At 38.8% G+C, this 19,469-nt stretch overlaps 1 protein-coding gene across 1 annotated transcript; it reads left to right on the forward strand.

Moving 5' to 3' along the window:
• The first annotated feature begins 14,289 nt into the window (after window positions 1–14,289).
• LOC128506473 (tubulin beta-4B chain-like) lies at window positions 14,290–19,360 on the forward strand. Its single transcript, XM_053476937.1, has 4 exons — window positions 14,290–14,478; window positions 16,877–16,985; window positions 17,332–17,442; window positions 17,979–19,360. The coding sequence occupies exons 1-4, from the start codon at window positions 14,422–14,424 to the stop codon at window positions 19,034–19,036; spliced, it is 1,335 nt and encodes a 444-aa protein (XP_053332912.1). The 5' UTR covers window positions 14,290–14,421; the 3' UTR covers window positions 19,037–19,360.
• The last annotated feature ends 109 nt before the right edge of the window (window positions 19,361–19,469 follow it).

Here is a 19,469-nt window from a genome sequence, read left to right on the forward strand (position 1 = left end):
AAATTTAGATTTTATACAGTAAGTAATTTCACCACTACAGATTTACTTTACAATTTCAGACATTTATAATAAAATACAAACAAACAAACAAACAAACAAGCAAAAAAAAAAACTCCAAAATCATAAAAGTCTATAATAACTCTAGATTTCTCTAGCAACAATTCATAAAAACAACTTTTTTTATAGCAAAAATTATATAGCATAACCATTTTATTATGGGATTTAAATAAAAATTCCCCAGTGAAACTTTGGCAATAAAAGCTTTAAACTCAGACAGAAAGGTTAACATAATGTAACGGTTAACCCCTAGAGGGCGCCAAAGCGCCTGGGTTTGTTTTATGTTGTAGTTTTGTTTTAGTTGGACCTCATGTCCCAGACTGCACCTCGGTCAGGTGACATAAGGATTCACCTGAACCGAGGTAAGGTAATTACTTTTATTATAAAGAGCCTGACTGAAGATCAGTTAGGCGTCTAGCTTTAGTTGGTATTTGTATGATTTATGTCGGTGCTTGTTTATGTGTTTATTTAAAATAATAAAAACCTCGCCTTCTGCAAATATGCCACCGAAACACACACGCCGATTTAGGAAACCTAACAGAAAGCTAGACCGTAAAAGTGGCATAGCGGAGGTCGCTCCCCCAGATGTTTTTTGGGGGGGCGCTATTACCATCTCGTCCGAGCTGGCGGAATGGATACAGGACAGCGAGGAGCAAGGAGAGAGGGAGCTGTTGCAGAGCTGGGAGGGCTGCAAACTCGCCGAACCGGCGGACTGGCTGGGAGACAGCTAGGAGCAGCGAGAGACAGAGGCGCGGCAAAGCTAGGAAGGCTGCAGGCTCGCCATCCGGCGGACGCCGTTTAGAGGTGAGGCAGCTGAGGGAAACGGGTTCCCACGCTCCGACGAGGAAGTACGGGCCAGGGAGGTCAGGTACATCGGAGGCGAACGGGAACAAAACCCCGAGGAGGAGCGAGGTAAAAAGGAGGATGGGACCCGGGAACTGCTCAAGTTCTGGGCAGAGGTGAATGGGGAGCGCATTCGGGGCCTGCAAGAGCAGGTGGAACAGCTCCAACACCTGCTCATCCGACTCCACGAGAGCCAAGCAACAGGCTCTGAGCCTCCTCCTTCTCAGCCTCTGCTCGAAACAGAGGACGACGGGCTTCCGCCACCTCCGCCTCTCTTCCTCGTTGAAGACGCGTTTCCTCCACCTCCGCTACCTCAGCACGACGTGGAGGACTACGCGCCGCTACAGTACGGCGACGAGGACGCGTTTCCTCCACCTCCGCCGCCTCTGCCCGATATGGGGGACGTCGCTCCCGCTCCACAGCCGCCCTGTGTAGCGCACGTCGCTCCAGCTCCTCAGCCCGGCTGCGAGGACGTCGCGCTTCTTCCTCCGCCTCCCGGCTTTGAGGACGTCGCGCTTCTTCCTGTGCCTCCCGGCTTTGAGGACGTCGCGCTTCTTCCTCCGCCTCCCGGCTTTGAGGACGTCGCTCCAGCTCCTCAGCCGCCGACGGACGCAGCGAACGACGCTCCGGCTCCTCAGCTGGGCTTTGAGGACGGCCCGCTGCTTCCTCCGCCTCCCGTCTTTGAGGACGCCGCTCCAGCTCCGCCGGCGACGCTGCCCAGCTCAGCGCGCGTCGCTCCAGCTCCGCCGCCGCCGCCCAGCTCAGCGAGCGTCGCTCCAGCTCCGCCGCCGCCCAGCTCAGCGAGCGTCGCTCCAGCTCCGCCGCCGCCGCCGCCCAGCTCAGCGCGCGTCGCTCCAGCTCCGCCGCCGCCGCCCAGCTCAGCGAGCGTCGCTCCAGCTCTTCAGCCGCCGCCGAGCGTCGCTCCAGCTCCTCAGCCTCGCATGGGGGCTTGGACTACGCAGCTTTTCCGGCCCTGCTCACAAGAGGGGATCGACCGCCTCAATGTTGGGGGGGGGTACTGTAACGGTTAACCCCTAGAGGGCGCCAAAGCGCCTGGGTTTGTTTTATGTTGTAGTTTTGTTTTAGTTGGACCTCATGTCCCAGACTGCACCTCGGTCAGGTGACATAAGGATTCACCTGAACCGAGGTAAGGTAATTAAGTTTATTATAAAGAGCCTGACTGAAGATCAGTCAGGCGTCTAGCTTTAGTTGGTATTTGTATGATTTATGTCGGTGTTTGTTTATGTGTTTATTTAAAATAATAAAAACCTTTGTTGAAACGCCAGCTCGCCTCCTGCAAATATGCCACCGAAACACACACGCCGATTTAGGAAACCTAACACATAATAACAGATCAATAGTAAAAATGTCACAAATATTTATTATTTTAGCCAGCACATCCTTACATTATATTCACAGTTAATGTTAAAATATGAGACAAAATGAAGAACAGTAACATGTAATGCATACAAAATTATGATATAAAGATTTATATTAACATATAAGCCTAAGTAAATATAACTGCAGACAGTTATTGAAAATACACGTGTGCACACACACACACACACACACACACATGCACACACGCACACACATGCTAAGTCTAGGTCTATAGTGAAACTGGGAATGACAACTCAGTCCACTTTTATACACCTGCTTTATTTGTTTCAAGTCACTACCTAATCCATATTAATTAAATTTTAATGCTTGCCTTCCAAGCTACAACAGTGTAATTATGTTTGGACATAAAACAATTTAAAGATAGTTTTTTTTAAACAATAGTCACATAATAATGTTAAATGAGCAAAAAATATGAATAAGAAATTAATAAATAAAGAGATTTTATTAAATTCTGTTAAACCATTTACATTAAAATGGGGGGGGGGGTGCTGTGGTGTCTGGTGCCTCGACGTTGGTTGCCTGACGTTCAGTACAGGTAGACAGACTTGGGTGGCCATGATCTGGCATTGGCAGCAGATTCTTTGGGTGATTTGGATTGTGGGGTGGTTTGGCACGCCAACAGCTGCTCGATTGCTATGAGCTATGGGCTCTGGGGAGCTTTGAGACTGGGTTGGTGAATTTGGGCTCCATGCGTGCTATGCCCCAAGCACAGCAGGATGTATTCTGTTGCTTTTCTATTGTGGCTTGTGGCTATATGAACTACATTGGCTCTTCTGTGGGATCGGTCCGGTTGCCTGACTTTTGGTACAGGTAGACAGACCTTGAGTGGCCATGATCTGGCCACCAGTTTACTGTTATATAATCGATAGTTAATGGTGTTAAATTTTTTGTTGGTGGATCAGTGCTGATTTATTTTTTTGCTAGTAAATATCATTTTTTTGTAAATATATAATTTTTGTTGGTAGTGATGCCTGTTAGACTGCATGAAAGAATCTGGAGAACACAATCCAGGTAGAGGTAATAGAGATATTTTTTGTTCCTTTCAGATCATAGTCTCATAATTTTAAGAAACAGTCCGTCAGTGGATTCCTTATAGTTTAGCATGAGATCAGTAAGAATGCCCTGAGAGCTTGGTTAAGTTCTGGATTTTAAAGCAGCACAACTCACACAGAAACTTCCTGAACTCCTGCCTGCTCAGGGGAGTACTGCAGAAAAGTAGAATTAAGATACCCTTGACAACTGAAAAAGTGTGGCTTGGCCTAGTTTAATCAGAGAATCCTAGATTAATCCATCGCCTGTTTCTCAAGCCAGGAGTAGATAGTAGATAGGAGTAGGTGAGATGTGTGTGTAGATTGCATTCTTACTGTAATTAGACCACCGGCTAAAACACAGAATTATTGATGCAAAAATTGGATAAGACTTATATTTGTGCCATACTTTTCACCAACTGAATAAAAGCTTTTTATGGAAAAATCTGACGCTATAATTAAACCAAGAGAAAAAGGCTGGAAGACAAGAGTTGACAGACTGAATGCAAAACTAAGTCCAAAAAAGTTGCACGTTCAAACCAGTATCTTACGGAACCCATTATAATTACAATTTAAGGAGTTACTTGTCATCTTACCTATCCATCCATCTATCCATCTATCTATCTATCTATCTATCTATCTATCTATCTATCTATTTATCTATCTATCCATCCATCCATCCATCCATCATAAAGAAAAGAACTCATATCATCAGGAAATAGCTGCCACTTAATCATTAAGTATATGGTGACTATTTTATTGCCTGTACAGATTTCAGCAGTTTAAAAAAGGCTGATATATTCGGCATTAGCAACCTAAAGCTTCACTCTAGCAAAAGAGCTGGCCTTGGACTCGAATAAACCCAGGCCAGTGATGGAAGGGATCCAGAGAGGAACAGCTACTGTCTTTGGCCAAGCGAGAGAAACTGGCCACTTCATCCCAGATACATTTTTGCAGTACTATTGCACATGAAACACAACCAAATATTTATAGTTTGTTTTGTGGAATGTCTGATTTTGGCTTACCTCGCGGTGTCTGGTAACACACTTACGCTTCTGGAGACATCAGATGATGATTCGGTGAGGACTCTATTAAAATCATAGACTTGGCATGTCCTGTCAGAACTTTCAATATAAGTTCTATTAAATATGACACAGGAAAGAGATATCTGCAGCAACGGAGTGCACTTCTGCAGATGATGAATAGATTGTGTCACTAGTTTGAACTATTTCACATTTTTACAGAGGTGGTCTTCCTATTCAGTCCATAATGGAAAAGAAGACAGCAACATGGTCCTAATATATGATCCGCTATATATTGCCAAAAGTATTCCCTTGCCTGCCTTACCTTGCATATGAACTTGAGGAAGATCCAATTTTTATAGGGTTTAATATGATGTTGGCCCACTCTTTCAAGCTATAACAGCTTCAACTCTTCGAGGGAGATTTCTCTGAAGTTTTTTTTTTTTCTTTTTTTGGGGCGGTGGTGAATTTTTCCCCAATTTTCTCCCGAAGGTAGTTCAATGTAGCTGAATTCAATTCCCACCGGGCACTGGGGGGCTCCCACAATACTACTACCAGACCAAGGACAATCACATGTTTCCTCTAAAACTTCCAACTGATAACTCATGCATCATTTACATTTAGGCATTTGGCAGACACTCTTATCCAGAGCGACTTACATTTTTATCTCATTACACATCTGAGCAGTTGAGGGTTAACAACAATGGCAACTTGTTGGTTGTGGTGTTTGAACCTGGGATCTTCCGAACCGTAGTCCAATGCCTTAACCACTGAGCTACCCCATGGCCATTGACACTGTAACACCCTCGGAGAACAGTGCTATACGCTCCTTCTGCTCACAGATACCCATGGTTAGCTGTAGAGCGGTGATTGATGTGAGAGCTAAGTGTCTCCCATTCCACTTGCTAAGAGGAAGGCCATATTTGTGCAGGTGTCACAACACTGTAAACAGTCCACCACAACTCCAGAGTCTGCCAAATCTTCCTGGAGGTCTTTTGCAGTCAAATGTGGGTTCTGACTTGCATTTCTGACAATCCTACTGTATGAGCCATACTTTCTAAAATTTTTCTTGGACTTCCATACCTTATCTTGAAATCCACTGTTCCCAATTACATTCCGAACTGAGGAATTCGGTAACTAAAAACACTTTGCTATCTTCTGATAATCATCTCCTGGTTTGTGAGCATCAATATTTTTTTATTTTTAGACTGTTAGGCAACTTTATAGAGGAACCCTTGACTGCTGATTGTTGGGGCAAGGTTAGAGGAGTCTAGTTATATACAGTAGAAAGCATTGAAAGTTGTATCACCTGGTTTTTCTTAACCATGGCTCTAACAAGCTACAGTAATTAAGGTCTGCTCAAAGTTATCTGAAGGCTCAGGTCTTCTGGGGTTCCTTTTCTTTCGCAGTGTGCTGCTTTCTTGTTTTTACTCTAAAATAGCCCTTTTATATGGTAAATTTGCTATTGCTTAAAATATTGCAAAAGAGAGTTGAATGTTTGCCTTTATGCCTTTTATAGATCATTTCATCTTCCGTTTGTTTAACTGTTCACATTAACAGAAAGGTGCCCAGACTTTCACAGACTGTATATTAATAATTTCTTATTGATGGGGATTTATAATTTAATTATATTTACATGTATTCCTATGGGGAAAAAAAATGAATTGCTACGCGACCAAATCGGCTTACGAGCAGAATTAGGAATCAATTATGTTCATAAATTAAGGTTTCACTGTAATGCCATATGTGTTATTTAATAGTTTTGAAATCACCATTAGTGTTTTAACTTATTGAACTGTATGATATATACAGTAATTAGATTAGGTCATTGTTGGCTCAGTGTTAAGTTGTTTCCTGCCATGTGGAAGGCCCAGGTTCAGTACCCACCCAGTGCCCAAACCCCAGCCAGTGGATGCAGTGCCGGTCCCAAGCCTGAATAAAATAAAAGGGTTGTAAAAAAAAAAAACCTGTACCAAGTTGTATGCAGATGAAATGGTCCACTGTGGTGACCCCTCAATAGGAACAGCAAAAAAGACCAACATCAGCTCTATAATTTAATCACAATCCCAGTGTAGCTATTATGCATGTGAGAACAGTCTAGATATAGCCACAGGAAAAATCACTTTGCTTTTTTACTGTTTAATATATGCATACACCCACATGACAGCCCTAAACAGCCCTACAGCAAAAATCACGAGAACATGATTCTTTGAAATCTTAATGAGTTATGTTCTCATGGGTAGTCTGTCTTATTCTTGTTTGACAAAAATCTCACTCATTTGCATATGCTTGAATGTGTATCGTGTGCATTTTTTACTCTATCTGAGTGTGTTATTGTGCATCTCCCCCACAGATAGGTCTGCATCGTCTCAGTATGTTTCATACACATACATGCAAAGTGTCTTATTGGCAAGAAAGACTTTAAATGTGCTCATCAAGCATGCAAGAAATAATTCTAACTTGTGTTTTTGTGAGCGCTCAGTTTCCCAGTTGGAAAACCACTGGCCCTCTGGCAACTAGATGTGTTCTCCTGTTAATGTTGGGTTTTGTCATGATCTGATTCTTAGGAGTTGAAATGATTAATGTTAAGAAATGCATATAGTTAAATCTGTAGTAATAATATACTAGTAGTTAAAAAATCCAATGTTAGTATATACTTAATGTTTGTAAAATAAATAAGATAAGACTTAGATGTGAAGAGCTCTTTCAGATAAGTGACTGAATCAGTTATTTATCCACTGTTGTTTGTGTGAACAGATATCAGTGGTGTGAAGAGACAATGATGAGGCACATGCTTAAATGCTGTCAGTAAATCGTTCCTTAGGTGATAAGACAGAAACTGATGTGATAGTAAGACCATTTTCAGGAATAAGATATGCAAGATGGCAGCACAATGGCTTAGCGGTTAGCACTGTCACCTCACACTCGGATCTGTGTGCATGGAGTTTCCAAACTGCCATTAGTCAGTGAATGAGTGAGTGTGTGTATGTGTACTGTATGTGTTTGCCCTGAGATGGATTGGCACCCCATCCAGGGTTTACCTTGCCTCGTGCCCTATGTATCCTGGGGTAGGAGCTAGGCTCACTGTGAATCTGTATACAGCATACAGCGTAAAGACGATGAGACTATGAAATATGCAGGATTTCTGGCTTAATTAATTTGTTAAAGCGATGGCTTGCAGACAAAAGGTCAATTTTACACAGCTGGGTTTATCACAGTTCCATTGGAAATACTTATGATTGTGACAATGGGAGTTACAGTAAATGCATAATATTTGTAATATTTGTTTAATGCATCAAGTGATTCATACTACTGTACATTTATGTTTTTATGTTTAGGGCATTCTCTTAAAGAATGTTGTTGCTTTTTTTTTGTTCAGACAATTGGATATCTACAGTATGCAAGCTGTGGTTATCCCAGAGGTGCTGGTGTTATTGATGGAACTCACATTCCCATAATTGTTCAAAAGAATGATAACACAGGTTATTTTAATAAAAGTATGGCATTCTGATGCTCTTGATATTGTAATTTTAATACCATTTTCATGCTAGTCCACTAGATAACATTTAATACTTGGGGAATATATTATACTGTATATCTGTTTACTTTAATGAAATACAGTATGTTGAGTTGCATGGACATTTTTTTTTTCAAAAGAGAAAAAAAAAAAAAAACTTGTTCTCCCTGAGGTACAAATGTTTAACTGTCATGTTGCATGTTTCTTAGATATGCAGAACATGTCATTGGTCAATTGACCACAAGGAAAGAGGTTCATCACAAATTCTGATGAATAATAAAATGTAAACAAAGAAAACAACAAAATTGTTTAAATAAGCCTAACACATACTTATCCATGAACGGTACAGTATATAAGTATAGAGCTGTATTATCATACCATCTGCGTCTTTTATACACTGACCCTATACTGTTACCTTATAGTAACTTATCGCATATTGCTCCTTGTCGAATGACTTCAGCTCCACCGTTTCACTTATTTTAGCTTTACAAAATGGTGAGCCTTATTTATAATATATGTACATCAATAAATATTCATGCTTACCTTGCAGTAACCTTCCACTTGATTAATACTAATTTTTGTCTTGGAACTATTTTGCTTGCAAATTAGACATTTCCCCAAGTCAAACTCTAAGATTGATAGCTTTGTTTACAACAAAATTTACAGAGTAGTTGGGAATAAAAAAATCCAAGTGTCTTGCCATAGTCTGGATACTGCCTTGGATCTAATTGCCTGTGCGTTACACTGGAGACATGTCAAATTTCTTTTTTTCTGGATAAGTACTACTGCAAGAGAGACACTTGCCTGGACCCTCAACCTACTACTGATGTTTAAACATGCATTTATGCTTTACACACTGATAATCAAGGCTCTTTATTTATTTATTAGGTGACGTGTGGCATACAGTATGCTAGACAGCAGAGTGGATCAGAGCAGAAGTACTACAAATTGTACAGACTGTTTGGTACTTTTGGTACTTTGTGACTGGAAATATATGGCAAAGGCTAAAATATTTAAATACACTTTAACAAACAAATGAATATTGCTCCCTAGCAATAAGGTTACCACTGAGCCACCAATGACCATGTACCAATACCTGCAGTATAAGTAAATAAAAAATATTTTATAGGGTTGTTTCATACAGGTTTTTGATTAGCCTCCAAGAAGATAAAGCTGCCCTGGTGGTACTGTAGTTAAAGAACTGGAAGGTGTTCTGGACAGGATCCCTAACCCAGGAATATCTAGTATCTAACAAGGATTGACCACCCTTGTTCCTGCTGAAGATGTGGGTAACAGTCCAGTAATTCTTACAGTACGAGAACTGCAACTTATCAACACCTAACAAATCAGAATTCAATTGTGTTTTGGAAAGTTTCTTCAGTTTCTCCAGGCATTACTTATTAGAGCTTTAGACAAGTTGGAATATTTATTCAGCTGCTGGTCAAAGGGTCTGTTCTTTTCTGTTTTACTCTAAACTCTTTAACACTTGTGGCTAGTTTGTACTGATTAACCTTTGTATACCATAATATTTCCTTATACCAATGGCTTGTATTGAGTACAGTCATTGCAGTCATTGCTGAAGCCCCATAATGAGGCATGTATTGGCTTCTTGAGAAGTGCTTGCAAGACATTTAACAAGTGTCTGGGCTTCGAATGAACACGATACCACCTCAATCACTCAAAGAATTGAATGTGTTGGAGGGTTTTGCTTGTGCTTATGTCTTATCACATTTTCTAATACTGGAAACCTACCAAACAAAGAAAACAATCTCTATTTGGCAATATTTTGAGATCAGCACCCAATAAGGTAAATGTTTACAAAAAAGGCACCACTTTCCACCAAACTTATAGCCTCTGTGTGTTATTTTTTTTTTTATCTAAGCCATCATCATCATCCTCAATTGCATATTGCATTGTACTGACCCAAAAATGGATCTATGTAAATGACCAACACATGCATTATGCATTAGAGCTTTGTATGAGAACACACACCTGAATGGTTCAACAGTAAACCCAGGCACATCAGCACTTTTTCTATTAACATATTTAATCATATTATTGTAAAACACCATATAAAATATTACTTTTTTTAATCCCATAAGTTTCCAGGAAGAATGTGTTGGATGAAGTTGTAAAAAAGAATGGTCATTAAAGACAGTGAGAGTTTATGGGTTTACCTGAAGGGTTTAAAGAGCTAGTGCACCTCCTTGATCCTTTACAGTATATGCTCTCACAATCTATGATGAGGAAAAGAAGAATGCACAAAGAGTCACAAGTTCAGAATCCAGTGGCAGTCAGCATCACATCAGACATGTGGCCGTCACTTAGGCGTACCGGGCCGTAATTTGTCACTACAGTATGTGGATAAGGATGACAAATTCAAAGACAAAGTATTTCAAAGCCATACTGCACAAACTATTGCCCAAGTCAAACTGAATCTTATAAATGAATGAGTCATAAGACAAAGTTGTCATATATTGCACTGCTCACCAGGATCACATGTAACAGATTGGTTCCTGTCAGCCATGCTATTATAGTTAACAGTTTAACAGTTAGGAAATCCATTGACCAGATTCCATCACTCAATGAAATATGCATCCAAACAAATACTGTTACATATTTCAGATCAAGCATCCCTGCTAAAAAAAAAAAAAAAATAGAGCAACAACTGGGAATACGAGCAGTAAAGTTAATAAACAAAGTGCCATTATGCTGGAACAAAATGAGCTCAAAAGAATAAATGAGCTAAGAGCCAGTGTAGTCATCCTTGGCTTCCTGAAAAACTGACCTCACACCACTTATTTCATAAGAGTATTAGGTAATAGAGCAAGTTCTAAATGTGCCCGCACCTTTATATCGAGCCACAGTGGAACTATCCATGGAAAAAAAGTATTAGGATCCAAAGTAATTCCAGTGATGAAAATGTTTCATCAGGTATTGCAATGCCAAACTACAAACCTGACCACACAGAGATCATCACAGCACCATGAAAAACGATGTCTTGGAGGAAGTCTATCTAATTTGCAGACTTTAAGTATAATTACAGTGCAGTGTTAAGTTGCAACACTGTTGGACTCAAGATAGAAGACACTTGTTTTTCTATCCATTTAAAGCCAAAGAAGCTGGCAAACATCTCAAAGCTGAATGTGCTGCACTAATGCAGACCCCAGATCCCATGCCTTCAGCTTCGGACGCATCATTTCCACAAGTATAGCCAAGAACCTCAGTTCAAGCTTCAGGATATGTCTCCAGCTCAGGTAATTTTTGTTTCAATGCATTGTTTGCTACTTCCATAAATTATTATTAGCATGGCTGCTTGTTTATACAGTCAGGACATGTCATTTTATATGATGTTTACTATATTTCGTAGCCTATATGCCGTGTGTAACTTGCCTGATTCTAGTCACAGAAAGGAGGAGACATGCAAAGGCCACCTAAGATGTGTCAGAAAACTGAACTCGCCTTGGCTCCAAGAAACACTTATTTCTAAAAAAAATAAAATAAAAAAAATGTAAAAAAAAAAGTAAAATAAAGTAAATGCTCCCATTCTATAAACACAAGAGCCAAAGTGCATATAATTGCACAAGCACCTCTACTTTCCAAATGTTTTGGGTTTAAATAATTCTTTCACATACAGTACTTCCCAATACATTATTTGTTGTTTACTGTCCACAGATCAGACTGACAGTAATTCACTGAGGTGAGCACATTTCATCCAGACTGGACTTCATGACTGCGATATTGTCTGCATTCCACAAGATGTCGCTGTTTAATGATTAATGTGATACAGTACATGATCAATTTAATAACACAAATAGGGAGAGGTGTCACACGCTTCATGAGACTTCTTCTAAATTCCATCACTAATTGGGTTCAGGCTCCAACAGGAGCACCTGGTGTGGTCCAATTCACTTTTCTCTTATACAGGAGAGAACACTGTCTGTACCTCATTCCTAATAAGTGGAGACAGAAAGTGAACTTTGCTTGAATTCCAGAACAAGCTCACTACTATAGACTGCACTTGCAGGTGCAGAAGATACTTTTCGGGGAACCACGGGTCGGTGTTTTGGAAGTACAGTAAGACAGAGAGAGAGAGAGAGAGAGAGAGAGAGAAGTCTTCTTGCACGACATCGTGTTGATGAATGCTTTGTTTAAAGATAGCCATATGGCTGTTGCTTACAGTATGAAAACAACAGCAACTGCTTGAGCAGTCATTAAATAACTAAATATCCAACCTAACTATATAGGAAACACTAATATTTCTGCTTAACTCAGAACGTCTTATAGCATTGCATCATGAACTGCACCTCCTCAACTGTAACACTCATCTTTTTAATTGAATTCTTAACCTTTGTTAAGGTCTTTCTCTTTCCCTGGCCATGCTTTTATTACATCACTCTTGCACTTGTTTTTCTCTACTTTCTTTGTGTTTTACTTATTATTTTTTTTTTTAATCTTATGTGCCATTGGCACTTATGCTGCACAAAGGCCTGACAGACCGTACACTCTACTTCTACAAAGGTGTGATGAAGACTGCAATCAAGGACAGACTTTAAATATCCTGTCTGTCATGTGAAGACATTCCAGGTTACTACTCTGGATAACAACTGCTCTGACTGTGTGGCCCTGCCGCCCTCTCCTGTTTGCCGGCGGTGTAGCATAGTCCCTATTACTGTAGCATAGTCCCTATTATTATTATTATTATTATTATTATTATTCATCCTTATCTCACATTCATATTATCTCATGCTTAAATAGCAAAATATTATGTCTTTAATGCAAATGTATAATTTGGATTGTTTTTTGAAGGAACTAATAGTGATAATAATAATAATAATAATAATAATAATAATAATAATAATACTACATTGCCTATAGAAATGAAGAAATTAACTTTATCATTACAAATTTCAAAATGAAAAAGAAAGAATTTAAAGACAACTTTTTTTTTTTTTTTTTTTTAGAAAAAGAAGCAAGAATACAGATACATTTAAAAAAGATTAAAGAGCAAGTAACACAGGGGCCCAGCAATGAATTGGCATCTAAAGCCTCCTGGGATAGAATACAGCCCCCTAACCCCCGACCACCCACCCCCAATCGCAACCCTCTAAAGGATAAGTGGTATAGAGATTGAATAAATAAATAAATAAATAAATAACAATAACAGAAAAAAATTAAAATGAATACTATTCCTACAATGTCTTAAGCTTAAAGGTGTAAATGCTGTGTTATTAATTAATTCACCTGCATTTGGTCCATTTTAAAAAGGAGTGACTGCACAAATAGCCTTTTGTCACTGTAGCTATGGTTACAATATCTCATTACAATGGCAGCTTGATAAATGTGATAGGATGTATGAGGCAACAAGTGAATGTTTTTTTCCCTACAGTTGATACTGTATCTTATAAACACACAAAAAAAATGGTCCAGCATCAGGATTTAAATGACTTTGACAAAGAACAGGTTGTGATGTCCAGACGACTGGGTCAAAGCAACTCCAAAACTGCTGCTCTTGTGGGAAGTTCCCAGGCTGCAGTGGTCAAAAATATACCAGCTTTGAACATCTTACCAGCGTTGTGCAATCAATCATCCGAGAAAGGAAAGAGTATGGCACAACTGCAAACCTTCCAAGACATGGCCATCTACGTAAACTGACAGGTTGGGAGAGAAGAGCATTAGTCAGAGAATTAGCCAAGAGACCCATGGTAACTCTAGAGGAGCTTCAGAAATCCACAGCTCGGGTAGGAGAATCTGTTCACAGGACAACTGTTAGTCATGCAACTCCACAAATCTGGCCTTTATGGAAGAGTGGCAAGAAGAAGAAAGCAATGTGGGAGACACAGCAGACATGGATGGAGCTGTTGGAGTTTGCAAAAGACTTGAGACTGGGGCAGAGGGTTGCCTTCCACAGGGCAATTACAAACAGGTGGACTCTATTTAATAATTATGTAGGTGACTTCTGAAGGCAATTGGTTCCACTGGATTTTAGGTAGGAGTATCAGACTATAGTGGGCTGAATACAAATGGTACATTTTTCAGATTTTTTTTTTTTTGGTTGTTATATCTTTGAATTTTATTTGCGATATCTCATAAACAAAAAGTCAAAAAATTTTCCTTAAAATAAAAAGATTTTTTTCTAGCTTGTTTTAGTTTTTTTTGTGTGTAGCTTTTACCCATGTCTTTTTTCTTTTCTCTTTTTATTTCCCTTTTTTTTTCTTTGATATTTTTTAGGTGATTTTTTTTTTTTTTTTCACTCTAATGTTTTTTTTTTTAAGGGGCTCAGTACAATTTTTTTTTTTACTTCTGTGAAGAAGTAAAAAGCAGACTCTGTCTCGGACGCGACGTCACGCTGCGGCACCGTCGCGAGCGCGCCTGGCGCGGACACGTTCCATGGGAGGGGTCGAGAGGGAGCGCGCAGTTTCGGGAGCGCGCACTTTGCCAGAGTCGGTGCTGCTGCTGCTGTGAGGAGAAGGAGAGCCGCAGTGAGGATTTCAGTTCTCTCATCACTGATTCCGTTCTCTCGGGTTTACACCGACATCACCAACCGGGCAACATGCGCGAGATCGTTCACCTGCAGGCGGGACAGTGCGGCAACCAGATCGGAGCCAAGGTGAGGCAGAGATCAGCGTTATAACCGTTATAATCATCATCATCTTCATGGGCTGGGACTGGGGTCTGGTCAGGGTGCAGCGAGTGAAACGAAAACAAGAAGAAAAAACACAGGAATGAAAATGTTTTTTTTTTTTTCTTTAAAAAATGAAATCTTAAATGACATCATATTCACACACTGGGACAATAACGATAACTTCGTTGTACAATAGATAATAGCTTATTATAACAATTAAAGCTTTTTTTAAAAATATATTACCAATGAATTTATAATATATAGTAGGCTGCATCAAATTAGTGGTCAATAAATTATTTTAATAGAATTACCATAATTATTAATTTAATAACCAATACAATATAATTTATTGATAGATTTTGTTTTAATACTTTTTGTTTATTATTATATAATATATAATAAATTAATGTGAATATTATTTTTTATAAAAACACATCTGTTATCATTTGTTGTTAGTAATAATATACATAAGGAGTATAATGATATGGTATAAGGAGTGAATCTGGTAAAAGCACCAAATGTGCATTTTTGCAGCAATAACTTCCACTGCTTCTAGTAAATACAAAAAGGGTTCTTATTCATAAATATGTTGTTTGAAAATAAATAAATAAATAAATGCTTCTGATTATTATTTTTACTAAATGTAAAAAAACAACAACAACTGATTTGCTCTCATCATGTTGATGTTAATGCATGGCTGATGTAATGGTGGTGTCCTTTGCTTTGTGTCTGGTTGAATCCGGTTGCTGAGTGGGCGTAACCCTCCCTGACCTTAATCTGCACGATTAAATTGGTTTCTTTAAAAATCATAATCCTCATTGTCCCAAAGCTCATCAAGTAACTGTAGAATTCTAAAATATGAGATTCACTTATTTGACGGATGCTGCTATTTTCTTTTCTTTTCATTGTGTCTGTACAGGGGTGTGGTACTGCTTTCCATCTCTATCTGCAGGGATGTGCATGCAGAAATGTACCTTAATTTGTATAAATTATTTGAATAAATGAATTCCAATAATAATAAAACCCAAAATATTGTAAAATATAAACATGTAGGGGAATTTAGGGCTGGAGACAATAATTTTCAAGTAAATGTAGTCGAATTGTGTGAATCCATAATGTCCCCAAACAAAACAAACATTGATTTCTCTCTCCCTCTCTCTGTCTGTTTAAGAGACTTTTAAAATGATTTATTTTGCAGAACACAGTGAAGCTATTTAGAGATTTGCTTGTTTAAATATTCCTTTGCATATACAGAGATCAGCTGATAATTTTAATTGGTCATGCTTATTGTACAGACCTGCTTTACCATGTGTTATTTATTTATTAATAACGAGAAGGAGAGAGTAGGTTAATTGATCCATTCATCCATCCAAGCAGCTGTGAGGGTATTGTCCTCCCCCACACCATCCATCATTTGCCTTTTTGCTGTCAGAACAATAACAGCTCTGAATGAATCTCAGTTCAACTTAATTTCCATTTTAGCTCAACCATGCTATCCATCTATCTATCTATCTACCTATCTATCTATCTATCTATCTATCTATCTATCTATCTATCTATCTATCTATCTATCTATCTATTATTATTATTAGTAGTAGTAGTAGTTGTTGTAGTAGTATACAAATGTTAAAATTGTACTAATTTATATCTGTTCATAGAATGTTATTAAATAATTAACGTGAATATAATAATGAAGCAATAGTATTTAAAGGTTTGATTTTTGACATTAAAAAAATAAAAAAACATCTGGGGGATAAAATAAAAATGACTTGTATATATATATATATATATATATATATATATATATAATATATATATATATATATATATATATATATATAATAAAAATTAAATAAGTAAAAAAATATATATTTATATATTATAATATATAATATATATAATATATTTAAATTAAGTAATTCTAATTTGTAATGATTAAAGAAAGTTTTATTGAAAAAACAAAAAGACATATGGAGATATTTTTTATTGTGTTATTTATTTTATTGTTTGTTTATATATTTAACTGATTTTTTAATGTTTAAGCTCAGCTTTTAGGTATTTCAGTTATGCTTTGCTCAGGTATGAATTGAAAGCTGTGTCATATCTATGACATTTTACAATAGTTAATGTTAATGATAGTATTAGGATGGTAAATATTTTGGTAAATCATACACCAGATTATGTGTATGCAGAGATTTGATTATTAATCTTAAGGGAAATTATGTCACAATAAAAAGTTTTTAATAAATAAATATTTTTTATAAAAAAAAAAAAAATTATATAAAAATATTTATTTATTTATTTATTTATTTTTACAATAATGGCTATGTAGATCAGATAATGACTGTTAAACTGCCTGATGTAAATCTTCCTGTTTCTGCAGTTCTGGGAGGTGATCAGTGATGAGCATGGCATCGATCCTACTGGAACCTATCACGGAGACAGTGACCTGCAGCTGGACCGCATCAGCGTCTACTACAATGAAGCCTCAGGTCAATATCACTGCAGCACTCAGTATTAGGGTTAGAGGAAGGTCACGTAAAAGTAACATTCTTTTTCATATTTCTATTCGTGTGTGTATGTGTGTGTGTGTGTGTGTGTGTGTGTGTGTGTGTGTGAGTGTGTGTTTTGTTACATAAATAGTTTTCATTTTTATTTTATTTTTCCATTTTGCATGTGTTTGCTTTGTACTAACATGATTTTATTCATGTATTAATTTTTTATTTTAGGGCACGACATGAACACGAGAGTATAAATAAATAAACCAATTACGATTATATACACACATCTGTCAAGTCTGTTGTTTTTATATTGTGCTTAATTCTTCTTTTTACTCAGGAGGGAAGTATGTTCCTCGAGCCATCTTGGTGGATCTGGAACCAGGAACCATGGACTCAGTTCGTTCTGGGCCATTCGGGCAGATCTTCAGACCTGACAACTTTGTCTTTGGTGTGGAAAAATACACAAATTATTACTTTCAATTTTAAGATTTACTTGTTGTATATTGCAACATTGTAATTAGATACAAGGTCAATATAAAACATGGCGCTGGATAACAGCACACAGGCACATTTCATAGCAATACATTTGAAAAAAAGATTATAGATGGTTAGATAGATAAAAGGTAAAGAGAGAGAGAGAGAGAGAGAGAGTACTTTATTAATCCCAAAAGGAAATTGCAAATTTGATTGTGATGGCCGTAAAATTTTTTTTTTTGCCAAAAAAATTTTTGATTTACTAACACTAGCCATTTTACCTAGATTTATTACACTGTCTCTTCAAAATTACTTAAAAAAAGTAATAATGTAGTTATGCCATAAGCATCCATGTTAAAGTTTTTTTTTTAAGTAATTAAAACCCAACTTAAATTTTATAAACCATATTAACTTGAACCAAATTTACAAACATTTTAAAACATGGTTATAATCAGTCTCACTGTGATTATAGATTAAAAGAGAATGCTAACATCTTTATTCTGTTACCAGGCCAGAGTGGTGCTGGGAATAACTGGGCCAAGGGTCACTACACAGAGGGAGCTGAGTTAGTGGACTCCGTCCTGGATGTGGTGCGTAAGGAGGCCGAGAGTTGCGACTGCTTGCAGGGTTTCCAGCTCACCCACTCTCTGGGCGGTGGTACCGGCTCTGGCATGGGCACGCTGCTCATCAGCAAGATCCGTGAAGAATATCCCGACCGTATCATGAACACCTTCAGCGTGGTGCCCTCGCCCAAAGTGTCCGATACAGTGGTGGAGCCCTACAATGCCACACTGTCTGTGCACCAGCTTGTGGAGAACACTGACGAGACCTATTGCATTGACAATGAAGCTCTGTACGACATCTGCTTCCGTACACTCAAGCTGACCACCCCCACTTATGGAGATCTGAACCATTTGGTCTCAGCCACCATGAGCGGAGTCACTACTTGCCTTCGCTTCCCTGGGCAGCTGAATGCCGACTTGCGCAAGTTGGCTGTCAACATGGTGCCATTCCCACGTCTTCACTTCTTCATGCCTGGTTTTGCACCCTTGACCAGCAGGGGGAGTCAGCAGTACCGCGCTCTTTCCGTCCCTGAACTGACACAGCAGATGTTTGATGCCAAGAACATGATGGCCGCCTGCGACCCGCGCCACGGCCGTTACCTGACCGTCGCTGCTGTGTTCCGCGGCCGCATGTCCATGAAGGAAGTCGACGAGCAGATGCTCAACGTCCAAAACAAGAACAGCAGCTACTTTGTGGAATGGATCCCCAACAACGTCAAAACCGCCGTCTGTGACATCCCACCTCGTGGCCTCAAGATGGCCGCCACCTTCATCGGCAACAGCACAGCCATCCAGGAGCTGTTCAAGCGCATCTCCGAGCAGTTCACCGCCATGTTCAGGAGAAAGGCCTTCCTCCACTGGTATACAGGAGAAGGAATGGATGAGATGGAGTTTACTGAGGCTGAGAGCAACATGAACGACCTCGTCTCGGAGTACCAGCAGTACCAGGACGCCACAGCCGAAGAGGGCGAGTTTGAGGAAGAGGGTGAAGAAGAGGCTGCCTAAATCGCTCTCTGTCCTTCATTCTATCATATGATTGCTTATTTTGTGTTTTCTTGCTTATCTTGCCACATTCTTCCAGTTTTAATCTTCCGGGTGTTTTGTGAAAGTGAATCTGTTTGAGATAAAAGCTCTCATAGCTACAATTCTCTCTTTAGAAATGGAGTCTTGATTTCCTGTGCTATCTTGAAGGTAATTTAGTCGGTTAAACTCTTAGTCTGTTGTTTTCCTGTCACGATGATACTCACAGTGCTCATCATATATACTTGTTTTACAGAATAAAGCAACTTAAACTTCAGCTTCAATTCAATAAAAATGTGGTTAAACAAACTCTGGGGATTTTTTTTTGTGTGTGTGTGTCCATCCCTGTAGCGTATAAACACCAGGGGGTGCTGCAGAGTTTATACCAAGTAAATCGCAATTCATACAAATGCTACTT

Source organism: Clarias gariepinus, chromosome 18, assembly GCF_024256425.1.
Source record: "Clarias gariepinus isolate MV-2021 ecotype Netherlands chromosome 18, CGAR_prim_01v2, whole genome shotgun sequence".
In the NCBI taxonomy this organism is placed as follows: Eukaryota; Metazoa; Chordata; class Actinopteri; order Siluriformes; family Clariidae; genus Clarias; species Clarias gariepinus.